Source organism: Sinohyriopsis cumingii, chromosome 16 (genome assembly GCF_028554795.1).
Source record: "Sinohyriopsis cumingii isolate HCF-2022 chromosome 16, ASM2855479v2, whole genome shotgun sequence".
Lineage (NCBI taxonomy): Eukaryota > Metazoa > Mollusca > Bivalvia > Unionida > Unionidae > Sinohyriopsis > Sinohyriopsis cumingii.
The window spans coordinates 37,453,110-37,472,076 of record NC_142976.1 but is presented as its reverse complement, the minus strand read 5'-3'; the positions used below and the strand labels follow the sequence as shown (position 1 = coordinate 37,472,076).

Here is an 18,967-nt window from a genome sequence, read left to right as displayed (position 1 = left end):
AAATTCTTGATGTTTATATTGAAATACAGGAAATTTTGCTATTTATATTAAGATACAGAAAATTTTTGCTATTTAAATTAAGACAGAAATTCTTGCTGTTTATATTTAGATACAGGAAATTATTGCCATTTATATTAAAGGAGACTGGAAATCAATGAAAATATAGAATAATAATAAAAGCACTGTAGAAGAAAACCTTATTGTAAAGTATCATCTGCGACCATAATGCCAATATTTAAATATTGGCATATGTTCTAGAAGCTGAATTTCCATGCCTATTTGGTTACTTTTGTGATGTGACATCATAGTAGCGACTCCAGCATCCTGACTGGCAGTTGCCAGAGTAAAAGACAATGCCATTTTGCATTGCACTGGGTATAATAGCAAAATAAGAAAAGGCTGTGGACATTTTTTTCTTCTTTTCCAAAAGATAAAGGCATAAAGAAAGTATGGATACATTATTACAAGTGAGTCTATTTCAAAGAAACACAATACAGCACTCTGTGCTCATTACATTTCTCAAAGGAATGTTTCGAGAGGGATGCTGAAAAATGGCAGCTCTAGGATATGTAAATGCTAGGCCTAGACTAAACGTTGATGCTGTTCCAGAGATACTGTTGGATATTGTAAATTCTGGGAAAATTGTTAAACATATGAGTTACAAAAATAGCCAGTGTGACTAATTAACAGTTAATCCTTATCCTTGCATTTATCTTGTGAAAATTACTGCTATTCTGACATACTTTAAAGTAACCATGTTCAACAGTGTGTGTATGTAAGCACCAGCCATTGATTGGCAAGTTAAACGATGCCCTATTTTATTGTAACTTACGATGCCTAGGACTTCATTTTAACAGTTCAAATCTGCAGTCACAAGTTACCGTACATGTGGAAACTGTTTTTCCCACATTTTATATCCCACCTTATTTCCTTCGGTTAAAGTCTGAAGGCATGTAACACTGTTTACTGAACAAAATATTTATTCTGAATTAGTTCTTTGAGTTCACATATGCTGCATGGTATATTTTGTTTTATTCCTTTTAATTTAATCATGGTAATTAAACTTTACATATACGGTAGAGGAATATCAGGTGTTAAAAGACTGTGTTTCTTTGGCGGAAATGGAGATACAGTTTTGTTTGCAGAGAAAATTACACAACATTCACACTGATCATTCATGGGATTTAAGCTAATTGGCGACAACTTTATCTTTTTAATTATTTTTTTTTACTACAGTACTGTTGTGGTTTTAAAAAATCTTAAAAAATTTACATAATAATGTTTGATCTTAACATTCAATTTACTGAAGAAAAAACTGTCCTGTGATATTAATTATTTCGTCACTACAGTATTCACAAGTGATAAATAGAATATTGCATCTGTGGATTGCATATGTTATATTTATGTATGGTTTGGTTTTTCTTTTCTGAGAAATTAAAATTGACAGATATAATATAATAATCAGGAGTTCTCTTTGAAAACTCAGGAAATGTTATGAGATTGGGAGGTAGGTGTGGAAATACCCCAAAAATCAGGAGGTTTTTCTTCCGGCTTGAGAGTTGACAGGAATGAACTGTCTGGACTTGTGGAATTTCAGTCAGGGCTAGTGGGTTTATTTAAGTCACTAGCCTGGGGCCTGTACCTAAAAAAAATTTTTTTGAGCACTGACCAGTACAGTACATAAACTATTATATCAGACATGTATATAATATCAGATTGTCAATATGCCAACTGTAGTCTTCGTGTAAAATACACTAACTGAATCATGAGAAGGAAGCTTCTTGATGTTTAAATTACTTACTTATGATTTTTGCTTTGCAGATTTATTTGTGGTTTTTTTGTGTATGAAAAAAACATGCTTAAGTTACGACCAATGAAAACCGTTCTCAATGCATTTTACACCTCCCCAGTAACGAATATTGTTTCACACACAAGTCAGTCCCCGTTCTAGTCTCTTTGCCCAGAATTCAGTATTATCTCTCAGTGTTTCAGTGTTGGATGTATATTTTCAAGATATCAGTCCTTAGGTGGTGTGTATGTGTGTTGGGGGTATGTAATGAATACGTCATTTACATATACGATTGAACCTCATCCTTAAATGAACTTATTGCATTGGTGTAAATATTTTTTTTTTACATTGGGCACCATCACTTAACCCTTATTACATTTTTGCACAGCACATGATGTACAAGTATTTATTTTAAAATGACATTGCCTTTTTTTTTAAATTCCAAAATATGAAAAATGAGCACCTTTTTACTGTTGTGTTTTTCTGCTGTCAGGTCTTAATACATTGTTAACACACAATTCAACAGATATAGTTATGAGTATATCTTGGAAGCAGATTCAACTTTTGAATGTGCAACCCCAATCTTGTCTCCTGTCTGTCTCGCTTGCCTTTTTTCTGTTTGTATTCGAGGACTGTTTAGTATTGCATCACAGGACCACATGATCTGTTGTCTCATCAGAACTCAGAAAAACTCAGCAATTTACGGATTTTCTGGTCTCCTTTAAGATACAGGAAATTTTTGCTGTTTAAATTAAGAGACATGAAATTCTTGCTATTTATGTTAAGACAGGAAATTCTTATTATTTTATAATAACCACTCTGGTGGCCTAATGGTAAGAGCGTCTGTCTCGGATGTGTGAGGTCGTTGGTTCAATCCCTGGCTGATGTCATATCAAAGACTTACAAAAATGGTACTAACAGCTGCCTCGCTTGGCGCTAAGCATCAAGAGGTTAGTGTTAGGACTGGTCGGCCTGGTGTCTGGATAATGTGATTGGGTGGGACATGTCTGCGGCATAATGCCTCAGTGCTAGACATCACTATAAACTACCACAATGCAGACATCGTAGCAATATGACTGAAAAATTGTTCAAGCAGTGTTAAAAATCCAAATCACACACACACACTGTATTAAGATAGGAAATTCTTACTGTGTAAAGTAGTAATGTATTTAAATTCAGATTTGTGTGACTTGATGGTGTAAACAAATACAGATGACAATCTTTATAAATTATCTTAAAAATTTTATTGCAGAATTTAAACTATATATAGCCTGGATACTTCACAATAGAAGTTCAGGGTGCCAGGCTAAGACCACCAGGCTTAAATCAGAGGAGTCAGATCCTGATTCAGAGAATCACTCTTCAACTTATAGGCAACAAAAAACTTAAAGCCAAATAATATTCTGGTATTATATTTGTTAAAATACAAAAATGAAAGTTTTCAATTTTAAATAAAATGGTCTATTCAGTACTTTTATGAAATTGTATCTGCAAATAAAAAACCCACAGATTTGCTTATAATTCTTGTACATATCACAGATCATCCATGTGATGGTCACTGACCCCCCCCCCCATATTTGAATGTCTAATTCTTGAACTCGTCACAGTCCAGCCATATGCTAGTCACTGACAGGTTTTCAAGCCAGTATATATTTATAACCTTGATTTAATTTTCAGTCATATTATCTTGATGGTGGCAGATGACATGGCTTGTAATCCCAGAAATCCACGACCAGGTATGTCAGTAACTGATTATTAGTCCCTACTTAGAATCTCTCTCTCTCTCTGTGTTTTATGTGTTTTTGATTTAGTTCAAAAGAGAGTATTGAAAAGGAGTCATACATAAAGAATAGGAAGAAGAAAAAATTTACCAAGTTTACAAAAAGACGTACCAAATCATTATTGTTTTGATGACACGAGATGAAGGATATTGTTGCAAGATAATCTGGCATTCCTTGATTTGAAGAACCTCGTACATAGAGTAGAATATTTGCACTTTTTTTAACATTCGACTAATCAGAGAACAGTAAATATGTTAAATGCAAAAGGCATCACATTTTGAAAAATTGGCTCAACAAAATTGTATCGATAGCGAATTTCAGGCAAAGCTAATCAGAACAACATATTTTCATTTTTCTCCAGTGATCTTACCCTCCACCCACTTTGCAAGCACTAGATGTTCAACTTAGAATCACCCATGCAATTTTTAAACATTAAAGTAACCCTGTGCATTCAGTGATGAAATTAAGCATGTGGTCTTTTCCAGTAGCCAGTTTGTTCAGGGTTATTCCATTTAAACATACACCACTCCCTCGATAACTCGCGCACATGGGGGTCCAGAAACATTGACCGCACTATAAGTGAGGTGCGAGTTATCGAGGGACCTATAAAATAAGCCCAAAACCAATAAAGTGATTGACGACATAACGGAAAAATAAGGGGGGGGGTAGGGAGATTATACTGTTGAATACTCACTTTATAATCGTTCTGAGATTAACTGTTAATAAATATCTCTTCATAACGGTGTACTTTATTATTTTCTCATAGGACAACATTAATTTCAGGATAAATTACAGTATATTGAGGCGATCATCAAAAACATTCCACGTGGTTTCCGTTCGCTTAACATGTGTACCACTTCACACATTGTGTACTACATCACTAATTTTTATGTTGAATTGGATACATTCTAGTTTTATTGTTTGATCCAAATTAAACGTCTTTTTATATAGAAAAGATCGACTCTTTTCGAGAAACAGTGTTGATCGAACGATAGATAGATAGATTTGAATGCGATAGAAGTAAAATGGAAAACAAAAAAAAACAAGGGTTAATCAGTACTAACATATTTAATTGGTCTACAAATTTAAAACAACATAAATTAGAACAAGTTAATACTTGCCGTTTGTGCCACACTTGACAAATATCAATTCACTTTTTGAAAAAATCCGTTAATTTTTTTTTTGTGTGTTACTCCTTGGTTTCTCTGCCACCGAGCAAAATCCCTCAGATTTCTCAACTGCATGAACTTTACGTAGTCAACATTTTGGGTCTCCAGCCACCTTATGGCAATATCAAAATATTTGATTGCTTCCTGTGCAGAGGGGTGGGGGTGCAACATCTGCGTCTGCATCACTTTCAACACTTGTGTTACTCCAGTTAGAATCGCCTTCTGCTGCAAATTTGTTCGCTATAGAAATAATTATAGTTTCATCTGACATGTATTCAGCTGTGGGGCAATCATTGTCAGCACAAATCCACTCCTCCATATCATCAAGAGAAACACTCATCTCAGGACCATGAGTCTGTATGAATTTCTCCCAAACAGCCTCGGCATTAATGACATCAGTTTCACTGAAACATTCGAAGTCACTATCATCGTCATTGTCTCTGTTACTGTTTTGCTTTACATCAAAGGCAGCTCCAAGACCCTTAATCCAGCACCCGAGGTCTCTTGTAATCGATTTTTTTTTTTAATGCAACAAACACTTCCCCAAGTTGTTGATCAAAACAAAGCCAGCATGTACATGTAATTAGGTTCTCACAGAAGTACTCACGAGTTTCGATGTGACGGTCGATTGACTCTTTTCATGTTTTCAATGAACAGAATATGTTGTGATTATAATGTTTACACTGAAACGGAATTAAAGGATTAGAACGTGACTGTCACACAGGAAGACGTTTAATTGGTGTTTATTTCATTCTCTGTTGCCACCTGTTAGCATTTACCAGAAGTTTTCATTGATCGCTATTTCACCAGACTGTTTATTTACAGTATAATGACAACTATTTATCATAAAAACTTACATAATATATGATATCTTTAAACAGAGGTCTCGCTAGGATTTTAAAACTGGGTCTTTCTGCCTCTGAATTCAATCATTAAATATCAGTACATTTTCTCACTCGGCCGCCAGTCAAAGCCTTTGAACTAGCCGCCTAGCTGTTGCATCATGTTCTTTATTTTTTTTAATGTACTCTTATAAAATGGCAACAGTACATCAAAGAGTCTTTCAGTCACTGAATTCTGTCGTTGTAAATATCAGCACAGTTAACTGATCAACACATTTTCCCACAAAGCAGGTGGCTGAAACAGGACTGGCAGATCTTTGAATTTTCCCACGCACCTATTACATGCGTACAGAGGACTCCCGCCTCAGTGATTTTCTGCACTCCAGATCAAAAATTGGCGTCCAAATGCGCGTAATTAAGCGTTTTCGAGATCTCTGAAATTAATTCTTCTTTAGAACCTGCAAATTTGAAAATATGGATTATATTTTTACAGGCATTAATCACCATTTTTGATGATAAAACGAGCAATGTATCAAGGTTTAATTTATCAATTCTTATCATAATTTTTTCATGTTCAGCATATTTTAAAGATATTTTAAATACATTTTCTCTGGAAAAAATCAGGAGCCAAGACGGACACCGTGTTATAAGCGGGATCGCAAGTTATCATGGCCCGAGTTATCGAGGGAGCGGTGTACATGGTACGCAGGGAAGGCAATTTAAAAAAAATAGATGTCATGGTACTCAGATTACCCAAAGAGTTCATCTGAAAACAATACAACAGTACAAATTCTAAATTGCTATGGGTGACTATTGTACATTAACGGTGCCTTTCGCTGGGTCCCATGTATATTTTACTGGAACAGCCTTCAGCAGTACCCATAATATACCCTCTTTTTTATCTACAGTGTTCAGCAATAACAACCTGAACCACCATGTGTTCTTTCATTTTCAGCTATCTTGTTTAACAATGCCACATGCGTTCTTTCCTTTCCAACATTTTGTTCAACAATGCCACTTGTGCTCCTTTCTTTCAGCTACTGTGTTCAACAATGCCAACCAGAATATAAATGTATATGGAGATGATGTGGAGGTAGACTACAGAGGATATGAGGTATTGCACAGCACTATATACAGTACTTTTTCAGAAGTGAAAATTGCTGACCTTTAGAAACATGTTCATTAGAGCTCTATTCATTAAATTAACCTGAGGAATAATTACAGTGCTAACAACATTTGAAGCTGGGATGAGTTCCTTGAGGTTACCTACTGCCTGTATGCAAAAACATTTTGAAGTTACAATCAGTTCCTTGACATAACCTGTTGTCTGTACACTACAGAATTGTTTTATTTTACCTACAGTGTGTATTAGTTTAAACAATTTTTTAAAAATCAGTGATTTAGGTCAAGTAGACATTGAACTTGATTTTGGAGAATGTCAAGTCCAACATACAATATTACATTATCAATAGCATAGTGTCGTAGACTCAGGATTAACCAGCTGTGGTGTTGGGGTTTTTCTTGTTGTTGACTTTAATTATAGTGGCGTGCACACAATTGTGCATGTGTCACTTTTTTCTGACTGCACTGCAACCTGCTAGTTATTCCTTGGGAAGGGAATGGTGCCACCTTCCCCAGGCTTTTATGGGTTCAAGGAACCCTGATAGTTTGGCCTCAATTTATGGGTCCATAAAGGTCCCTTACAGTTGAATGGTTGGCTGTCATTAGTGGGAAGGAGAGCTCAGGAATGGTCCTGGTTGCTTCACATCACTGGTTTCTTGTTGCATTTGCCAGGTGTTTCTTGCATTTATTTGTTTTGTTTTTTTTCTTCAAAATGTTCTAAAAACGGGGGTGGGTTCTATGCTGTTTATGTAGGTTGTTAGTAGAAATCATGTATGAAGAGAGATTTTCAAGGGTATTATGGTATTAGTAGTCGAGGTGTTTAGGGTGCTTCCTATGTTATGTTATTTATAAGTTTTTAGATATTGCCTCTTTAAGTTATTTATTTAATAATGTTTTTAGAGATTGAATGTTATTTATACTTTATTTAGCAAGAGACCGGAGTCCTAGCCGATTACACGGTTCATTAAGGACATCTAGGACCGGAGTCCTAGCTGATTACTTGGGGTTGGGGTGGATATTTACTACTGCATGTGAAATCTCTGTATGTTATTAGAGATGTTTCTTTTAAGATATTAGTGTTACATGTTTAGCTCATTGTACCTTGGGCAGTGCAAGAACATGTAGTTGTGGCAAATTAGTTGTTTTGTGGTTACATGAATTTTTAACATATAGCTTCTCCCTATTTTAGATAATGCACCATTTCATAGGCATGTTCTGAGACCTCCTTTGGTCCATGGAGTCAAATTATACTGAATTACCAGTTGGCTAATCCCATATTTATTATGCCTGTAGGAAATCTCTGTCAGTGAGTTTTAGCTCTTACCATGTTGATCATTATGTTACACTTGCTTGTCAAGGTTTGACATTTTACATTCAGCACCATTTCTTGCTCAAATTACATGCCTGTATTACCCCATTTAATACCAAATGTGTTTTCTCCATTATGTGGTTGTTTGATGGGAACATCACGACACGTGTATTAAATATGAAGTTCCATGTTGTTCATGTTTTGCGGTAAACAAACTTTTCATCAATCAAATCAAGTTCTTATGGATGCCATTTTTGTTCGTTTGTGACCCATGACCTTGATGGTTCGATATTTCAAGGATGTAATTCACATACATTTACCTCAGCTTTGGTCTTCGAGCGCAGTCGTGCCAGGTTGAACAGCCTCCCATCAGACCTGGTGTGTAGATATACGCCATCAGTGCATGAGTAGAAAGCGTAGGACAGGAGCAGGGATAAGAAGATCCTGAAAAGGGTTGGCGCCAGCACACAGCCCTGCTTCACGCCGCTGTTGATTGGGAAGGAGGTTGAGGAGGATCCATCATACAGGACTGTTCCCTTCATATCGGCATGTAAAAAGATTATCATGCTGCAGAGTTTTGGGGGGCAAACGATCTTACTGAGAAGTTCAAAAAGGCCCTTCCTGCTGACCAGGTCAAAGGCCTTGGTGAGGTCAATGAACATCATGTAGAGTGGTTGACCTTGCTCTCTGCTCTTCTCTTGGAGTTGGCGTAGGGAGAAGATTATGTCTGTCATCGACCTGCCTGCTCTGAAGCCGCACTGGGATTCGGGTACACATGGTCCGCCAGCATACATTTTGCCAACAATGCTAAGGAGCGAAATCCCTCTGTAATTATTGCAGTAACTGCGGTTGCCCTTGTTTTTTTTTAAAGGGTCACAATCATGGCATTACGCATGTCTTGGGGGACTGCTGTTTCCTCCCAACAGAGGCAAAGTAGCTCATGCAGCAACTGAAGCAGTTTTGGTTTCCCACGTTTGATAGCTTTGGGCGGGACGTTGTCACTACCTGTGCTTTGTCATTTGGGAGGGAGTCAATTGCTTTGCTGAGCTCCTCAAAGGTGGGCACTTTGTCAAACTCCTCCATGGTGGGCAGTTTCTTTATGCTGCTAAGGGCCACATCGGTGACTGACATTTCTCAGGAGAACAGCTCTGAGTAGTGCTCCACCCATCTGGCCATCTGTTGCTCACAGTCAGCAATCTTCTCTCCCATCAGAGATTTCAGGAGGTCGACCCCTTTCACTGTAGGGCCTAGAGCTGCCTTGATGCCACTGTACATACCTTGGATGTTTCCAGACTCGGCACTGCGCTGGATTCACACAGTTGTTGCCAGTACTCATTTGCGCACTGTCTAGCGATGCGTTGGGTGCTTCTGGCACTTCTGAGAGCAGCAAGCATGCATTCATTAGGGCATTTTTTGTTAGCTATGAAGACTTCATTTGTCTTCGATTATTGGTTCCATCCTTGATTGATGTGCATTGAACCAGTCCTAACTGGCATTCCACCTGGCTGTGGCATCGTGCTCTAGCAGGTCCTGGAGAGCCTGGTCCAGGGCAGACCCATGCTCCTCCATCTTAGAGGGGACAGACATCTTCGCAGTGTTTTTGTGAGGGCATCCTTTTGGTTTTGAGCGGTGTAGTGTGTATGGCTGTAGGCGAACCCTGCTACTCATGAGGGCATGGTCAGAGTCACAGTCTGCACTGTGGTAGGTTCTGGTGGAGAGGAAGCTGTTCAGGGTAGAGCACCTGGTGATGACCAAGTCGAGTTGGTGCCAGCGATGAGACCTGGGGTGTTTCCATGACACTTTATGTTGTGGCTTACACTTGACGAAGGTGTTTGTAATGCACAGGTCATGGTAGGTACATTGCTCCAGCAGTCTCTGACTGTTTTCATTGGTCTTTCCATTGCCATGATGTCTGAGGCTTTTAGGCCATGACTCGTGGTCCGCACCTACTCTGGCATTAAAGTCACCAAGGAGGAATAATGGTTCATTTTTGGGGCATCCATTGATCTGTTCGTCCAGTTGCCCATAAAACTGATCCTTTGTGAGGGAGCCGCTAGAGACGAGCCTGGTTTCCTGGAGGGCAGCTTTGCTGATATTTAGCCTGGTGAGTTCCCTATCAATAATGGCCGTCTTCCTGGTGTCGTCCACCTCCATGAGGTCGACTGAGATGCCTATGCACATGGTGCGCACATTCCAGCTTGCGAATCAAAGAGCTGGAGTCGTATTGGTTTATTGTTTCTTTTGTCTGGTGTGGAATTACCGTCTGCTTGTCATGCTGAGCACCACGCTGAGCTCCAGACTCCCATTGGAGCAGGCATATGATGGCGGGTCAACACCTTACCCCGGACTGAGGTGGGTGGTAGTAAGCCAGTGGGACACGATGATCCTTCCCACCATTGAAGCTGACCCATGGTGCCCCTTCCGTACGCCAATCAGGTGGGACTTATAACCCGTAAACTGCCAGCTTCCATGTTGTTTCCTCACTCAGTAGCGAGACTGGCGTGACCTCTCCAGGGTGCAAGCCTGCACGTGGAGTATGGAGAGCCTGGACTGCCCAGACATCTGGATCCCCCTCTCATCCTTGCTGGTGGGGTCCAAAGGAATGCTGAGCATGACATTTGGCACCAGTTCTGATGCAGGAGCTGCCGGAAGGAAGTCGTAGTTGACACCCAGTTGCCTTAGAGGCTCCACTCCATATTTTCTGTCTGGTTTTACTTTCATAGCCTTTCCTTCTCCTGAAGATATCCAGAAGGCAGCACTGCCATCATCCAATGGCTGGGACTTGGTGGGTTTGGAATCAGAGTTTCCTTCTCCTAGACGAACTGTCTGACAAGGCTAACGAGCTCCATCTGCCCGGGTTTGGAGGCAAACTTTTCCTTCTTCTAGACAGACTGCCTGCCAAGGCTAATGAGCCCTGTCTGCCCACCCAGTTATACCGCCAGGCACTCTGTCGTGCCACACAGCAAGCTCTGTGTAAACGGGGTCCCACGTGAAGGTGCTGCTGTGGACACAATAGTGTAGGAGAGGCCATATGCTAGTAACCTCCTGCCCAGCCAAGCCAGACAGTGGTCCCGCAGGGATCACTACACCTGGAAAGAAGAGGCTGTGAGAGATGCTTCACTTTCCTTTGGTGAGCAGGACATCAGGCCCAGGCCTCACACACCCCCCCAAAGGTTAATGTATGTCTTCAGATGCTTCATTTGCTAATATTAGCATTTCATTATGCTTTTATTTTTTATGCTTTCCCTATAAAATCACAATATTATTCTCTATACTTTTTAAACCCAATGCCCTTTAAAATACTTTATAATGTTAAAATAGCAGAGACCCCTGGATCAAGTTAATATTTGGAAATTGGGATATCACTTATTAACATAAACTGCATAAAAACAGATTTTTCATCCTTAATCCTTTGGTCAGTTGTAAAATTTTAATGTATAATATAGTACTTGGTTATATTGTGTAATTTGACGTTTCTGTGCTGTTTCCAGGTGACTGTAGAAAATTTTATCAGGGTACTCACAGGTCGTCTTTCGCCCAGCACACCCAGATCTAAGAGACTGCTGTCAGATGAGAGGAGCAACATTCTGGTCTACATGACAGGTAATAAAGTGCAAATTACTGTTAAATATGTTCTAGTGACCACTTGTTGATGACATCTATCATATTTTTTGTATAATTTGCCTGTGCATAGCAAGTGCGTACTATGTGCAGCTATATACTACTATTACTACTCTTGATCTCACGAACTTAAGATAACTTCGACTCATAAGCATTGCTTTTGTTAAAATCATCAGTACACTTGCAGAAAAAGGGGGGAAAATATGATTGATTGAATGTGTTTAAAGGTAAAATATGGAGGTTTTTGTTTAAACTTTTTATCATCCATGCTGGAAAATCCCAGAATCATTGTTATGGTAGAATTTTGTTGTTTTTAAAAATATGATGTGCACAAAAGTTGGCATAGGTATCGTCTGCCCTTGATAAATATGTGAAAGTGAGGTATCACTATAACAAAGTACTTGATAACTTAGAAATTATAATGTGGGGTATATACAGTGCTAACTTAGAGATTATCATGTAGGGTATATACAGTGCTAACTTAGAGATTATCATGTACGGTATTTGCAGTGGTACCTTATGTTGAAATAAAAGTTATCACGTAGACTATTCAATATGTTAGCCTAGAGATATTCATGTGTGGTGTTTGCAATGCAAACTTAAGAGATTTTTATCATTAGGTTATATGCAATGCTAACTTAGAGATTATCATGTGGTATTTGCAGTGCTGTCTTAGAGATTATCATATGTGGTATTTGCAATGATAACTTAGGGACTATCATCTAGGATATTTACAATGTTAAAATTAGAGATTATCATTTAGTATTTGCAGTGCTGTCTTAGAGATTATCATATGCGGTATTTGCAATGGTAACTTAGGGACTATCATGTAGGATATTTACAGTGTTAACTTGGAGATTATCATGTAGTATTTGCAATACTAATTTAGAGATTATCGTTTGAGGTATTTACAGTGCTGACTTAGAAGTTATGTTGTAGGGTCATTGCAATGCTAACTTTGAGAGTATCATGTAGGGTCATTGCAATGCTAACTTTCATATTTTCATGTTGGGTCATTGCAGTGCTAACTTTGAGAGTATCATGTAGGGTCATTGCAATACTAACTTCAAGATTTTCATGTTGGGTCATTGCAATGTTAACTTTGAGATTTTCATGTTGGGTCATTACAATGCTAACTTTGAGAGTACCATGTAGGGTCATTGCAATGCTAACTTTGAGTTTTTCATGTTGGGTCATTGCAATGCTAACTTTGAGATTTTTATGTTGGATCATTGGAATGCTAACTTTGAGATTTTCATATTGGGTCATTGCAATTCTAACTTTGAGATTATCATGTAAGGTATTTGCAATAGGTTATGAAATGAGCAGTTATCCTGTGGAAAGTTAATAACTTGTAATGAGACTAATGCTACATTTACAGTCAATATGGTCATTGATGGATCAAGACAAAAAAAAACAGTTTGTGACAAATATTGAAAAGAATTGTGAAAATACTGTACATTCAACTGTCGAAGCTTGGCATATTTTCTAACTTTTAATTGATTTAATTCTGACACTGAGACTACAGTTGCAGTAATAAAAAAGGCAGTTTTAAGAGTCCTGACATTATGTAACTAATGCATCGCCTGATTTTGACACCATCGACACAGAGCTCCCTTCACTTTGTTTGGGCCATTGCCAAGTTTGTTGCATTGATAACTTTGGTTTTGACCCCAGTTTGTGTCAGTACTTAAATGTACTCAACTGTTATGCCATATACTTCATACCTGTTTCCTACGGTGCATGTATGAAATATCGGGTGATGTTTGTTATAATAGCAATCCTCAGGATCAGACTTATCAAGTTTCCGTTATCAGTGTCTCTATATACCTCTTATTAGCCCCTTGAGGCTCCACATACAGGTGTTGGACACTCTTCACAACCCTACAGACTCTCCCAAGTCTCTCTTCCTGAGGCATTCCTATAGAACAAATTCTGAGCTTGTCATGTGCAGTATGCTGTGATGGGATTTTCCCCCGTTATGCCAAAGATTATTTTATATGTACAATAAAGTTTCTTTTGAACCTATGTATTGTGTATGATTTAAAATATTATATATTATTATATTGAGAAAATAAATGATCTGATCCCTATTTATCATCAAAATTATCAAAAGTAACTCCTGGAAAATAAACGGCAGTTCTTTGAAATGGTACGTGGAAACCCCACCCCCATTTAATAGAAGCCCCTATCACCTAACATTTTGCTGTGTTATACTTGATACATGTATTTGTTGTTTCTCCAAGTATCTGTAGTTCAAATTGCTCCACACTATGAAGGCAGATGACTTATTTTTCAATATTCTTCTTCTTTCTGTTTGTCTCCCACTTGCTCTTATTTTCCCACTGATAACTGTGTAAATCAGGCATGCGCAATCTGTGGCCCACAGCCTGCATTGTAACAAGATAACCAGGTTAGATTTTGGATTTATAACAGAACACTTTTGATGATGATACAAATACAATGATGAATGACTTGAATGAGAAAAGAATTATGATTAATATGTGCATGTATATGATCCAAATATTGGACAAATTAACATAATCTGCATGAACCTTATAATACAACAAATGAAAATACAAATAAATGACCTTACACAGTACAAGGACAAGGGTGAATGATTCACTAATTTCACACGATGAAAAAAATGAATTCACTCAATCATGAAAAATGAGGTAATTTACTCAAATAGTAAAATGATGAAAACAAAGGGACATATATACAAAATATCTTTACAATCCCAAAACACAGGGTATTACAAACCCCAAAATTGGCCCACAGCTAAAAGATTACCTGTATGGAGTTAACACACTCCGTCACCAACACACTTGGCAACCAGTCACACTGGTCAATCAAGCAGTCAGTTTCCAGGTAGTCACCAACTACCATTCAATTTCTTGGTCAGTCAAGCAATCAGCATCCACCAATCGGTCAGCAATGCCCCATCACCTGCTACTTGACCAGAAACACTGTTCACTCAGCTCTGTGGCTGCTATGTTTCAGCTTTACTGCTGCTATGGTCAGCTTCTATGGTTAGCTCTACAGCTGGTACCACGTCAACTCCGATCAGCTGAAAATACATCTGACACCATGTACTATGCATGACACGGTCATATACGATAAAACTTAATGCTGTTATATAAGGTAAGTTATACAGATTACATTATTGGCACAGTAATTACAAAACAATAAATAGGTTCAGAAGTGAACCTACTCATGCCCGATAAGAATCCTACAGTACTAAACGTTTCTTAAAAATGCAACTTGATATTGCTAATATAAATCTCTTGCTAAGTCACAAACAAGAATAGAAAATATTTGCATTATACTATGTAAGCTGAAGCTGCATAGAAAATATACAAAAATAAATGTGGTAGTACAATATTTATAACTTATAAACAAGAAATTAATAAATAACTCACATACCTTGACAGCTGAAGATGTGCAAGTCCTTAAGTAGACTGCTCACTGACAAGAAGTTCTACAATGTGAAGATTTTAGTCTTACGGGGAGGCAGTTATACACAGACGATGCAGCCATACATTGTCTGTGCGCTGGAAGTATTTGGTTTTTTCCATCGAAAGCACTTCGCATGTGCAGCATAGGATGAGCCGAACTCACAGTTTTTAAATATTGTACACTATACATAAATCACCCTGGGTATCGTTGTACACAAAAAATGAAACCCGAATACATATATTTAATAAATAAAGGTATTTATACAATTCCGTGACATGTATCAGGCCTGTGACCTGGTTTTATACAGCTATTTACTGTGTGGCTGTAAAATCCACTCCAGCCTGCACCCAGGACAAAGTCGCACATACCTGGTGTAAACGATGTATCTAAATATTTTCCCAACATTTAGAAGGATTTGTGATGGTTTTATTGCTGGAATACACTAATATAAAAATTAGAATGAGAAATAGGATCTACTTGGAAAGCTTTTCACAATACTTCCTGGTTTGATACACTATAGTTGCTAAATCCCAACTGTCAGCATCTTTATTCCTTTAGAATTTAGAAGAAGGGATACAGAAGCCTCTTTTATGCCTTTTCTTTTTAATCACAATTTGTGACCACACATTGCACAAAATCCATTATTTCCACTTGTAATGACTGTTCAGTCAACATATCCACATTTATTAGTCAAGGGAGGTTATTGTTGTGGGGTTTAATGCCATTTTTCAGCATACAATAGACTATGCATGGCGGCCAGTATTAATGATGGAGAAAGAACCCAGGAAAACCCCAGGAAGAACCACCGACCCACAAGAAGCTACTGGCAAGCTTTCTCACATGCCCACATTAGCCGAATCCTAGACTTGAACCCACGCAGAGTCAAGGGAGGTTATGTAGTCTGTCTTTTGGAGAATTTAACACTTCATTTTCATGGTACATTTTAGGGAATTCACTTTTGAGTAAATTTTACCAGACAAAAGGAATTTTAATCTGAACATGATGATCAACAAAAAACTTAAAATATAACTTTGAAGATTTTCTCTACAAGACCAAGGAAGATGTGAAAATTGTATGAAAATTGTACCAAAACAATTAGGATTTCTACAACATTTAAAATTTTAAGTTATATAGGTGGTAATATTCATTGAAATGTTTGTTATGCAATAGTTGATTGACATATGCCACACACCAGGTATGAGATAAAACACTGGTCCACTAATTAAAGACAGATTTCATTGTATTCTGGTTTCCATCGGCCTAGATAGGTCATATAGACAATTGTTATAAACCATTTTAGTTCAAAAATACAAATTACTGTGTCCTGTAAATTTTTTGACTGGATGATACATGATTTAGTACCTGTCCATCTAATTAAAACTAGCGGCTGCAAATTGTGACATACTCACCTTGAAAGATTTACACCAGTCATGTAGTAGTGAATCTTGTGGTAGGGCATTCAGATATCTCCTCATGACATCTGTGATTATTATTTTCAGTTAATCTATCCATTAAAGTGTTGTTCAGTAATTTCATAGCACCATGAATTCAAGAAATATGATATGAAGCCTTAGCGTTGACATGCTTATCATTTCCATAGACAGGATCATATTGTTTCCACTGAAGGGATCATATTGTTTACACAGAAATGTAATGCTGGTTTCAAGTTTTACTTTACCATGTCAAAATCTTCAATATTTTAGCCTTGAAACATTGAGCTTTTTTTGTGGGTCTAAACCATGGGTCTCAAACATGCGGCACACGGGCCGCATGTCGCACACCAAACCATATCCTGTGGCCTGCAAAATGATAACAAAGGTGGTGTGGCCTATGGGTCATCAAAAATGCCCTCATGCAGCCCTCAGGGTGGTTTGAGTTTGAGACCCCTGGTCTAAGCTTTAATGGTTTTTTCCAAAAAATTACATTTACATCAGTAGTTAAAATCATGGATTGGGGAAGGGATCCTGTTGTTTCCACAGAAGGAATCATATTGCCACAGAATGGGTCCTATTGTTTCCACAGAAGGGGTTCTATTGTTTCCACAAAAGGGGTCCTGTTGTTTCAACAGAGGGGATCCTATTGTTTCCATAGAAGGGTCAGAATGATCTTGTTGTTTTCACTGAAATGATCCTATTGCTTCCAAAGAATCATTATAGTTCATTGTGTCTCTCAATTCGTGGTTTACAAGGATATAAAAATGGTTCTAACGGTTACCTTGCTTGGCACTCAGCATTAAGAGTTTAATGTTAGGACTGGTCTGCCTGGTATCAAGATAATGTGACTGGGTGGGACATGATGCTACATGTCTGTGGCATGATGCTTCAGTGCTAGGCATGACTACGAATTGCCACACTGCGTAGATCGTAGCGATATGACTATAATTATTAAAGGTACATGAAAAATTACACCCACACACACCCACACATACAATTCATGGTTTATAGCAACCATAAAATCCACCAAAATTGGTACCATTTTAAAAATAAAGAATTTGCAGTAGATTGAACTGAATTCATAGCCATTACATAAATATAGTGGCAGTTGGCACAGATACCTTGAAGTCTTGATCATCAGTATGTATTGGAAGAGTTAGATTTTTTTCTCCTGACCAGTCTAGTGGCCTAGTGGTTAGAGTGTCTGCCTCAGATGTGGGAGGTCGCAGGTTTGAACCCCGGCCGAGTCATGACAAAGACTTATAAAAATGGTACTTGCAGTTGCCTTGCTAGGCGCTCAGCTTTAAGAGGTCCATGTTAGGACTGGTCAGCCTGGTGTAATGATAATGTGACTCAGGGTGGGACATCATGCTACATGTATGTGGCATGATGCTTCACTGCTAGACATGACAGTAAACTGCCACACTGCAGAGACTGTAGTGATATGACCGAAAAAATTTTAAAGCTATGTTAAAAATCTAAATCTCACAGATTTTTTTTCCTGCATAATTGGTCAACCTGATGAATAATTTGAGATAGGGTTGTATATAATATTTACTCATGTTTAATGTATGTGCACACAAGTGTGATTAGACTCAAATCTGTCTCTGCACATTATGCAGGCAGATCATGATCTGCATTGTTTGTAGTTGGCTAAAAATGTTAGTATATGGTTACACAAAAAGGGGGGGAAACTTCATAAAAGTATCATACATCAAAAATAAACCTGACTACCTATCAGCTTATATTTGTATAAGGTGCATTTGCATATATCATTATGTGTGGAGATAATACATAATCTTTTATTGTTTCCATTCCCATCATGTTGGAAAGTTTGGACCTCAGTTTCAAATGCAGATAGTAGTAATTGTAGTAACAATTTTTAACATGAATCTTGAATAAAAGTTTTGCATATGCATCTCTTATAGGAATGATTTTGTTTGATCATCTGGAGAATGATTTTGATGCCAAGTTTATACATGCTCATAGTATGCTGTCTTCACTTCTACTCTGAGAGAGAAATAGGTAATTGTATGCATTTTCTCCAGGGTTACGGTAATACTCTTGTATTTACATATTTTTTCTTCACCATTGTGATGAAATTATTCACATTCTTTGTTGAATCTTGCTGTTGTTGTTGGGTTTAACGCCATTTTTCAGCACACGATCAAATGGTCTGAAAAAGTGATGTCCATATAATGGAAGTTTTTCTGTCCTTTATGTGCAGGTCATGGTGGAGACGGATTTCTCAAGTTCCAGGATTCAGAGGAGATCTCTAGTGTGGAGCTGGCAGATGCCTTCCAGCAGATGTGGCAGAAACGGAGGTACTGCAATCACTACCTTAAACCTCGTTATAAATTATACTATTCAATAAATACACTCTTTACCATATAAGACACACCCAGCTATAAAAACAGGATAGCCCCAAATCTGTCGTCACAT

At 37.9% G+C, this 18,967-nt stretch overlaps 1 protein-coding gene across 1 annotated transcript in view; it reads left to right on the top strand.

The window, feature by feature from the left end:
• Positions 1–18,967, top strand: part of LOC149780224 (GPI-anchor transamidase-like) — a 45,113-nt gene that overhangs the window by 3,162 nt on the left and 22,984 nt on the right. The window contains exons 3-6 of the mRNA XM_089936984.1: positions 3,467–3,525; positions 6,619–6,695; positions 11,504–11,615; positions 18,753–18,849. Of these exons, the coding sequence (XP_089793110.1) occupies positions 3,467–3,525; positions 6,619–6,695; positions 11,504–11,615; positions 18,753–18,849 (345 nt within the window). The remainder of the gene's footprint in view (positions 1–3,466; positions 3,526–6,618; positions 6,696–11,503; positions 11,616–18,752; positions 18,850–18,967) is intronic.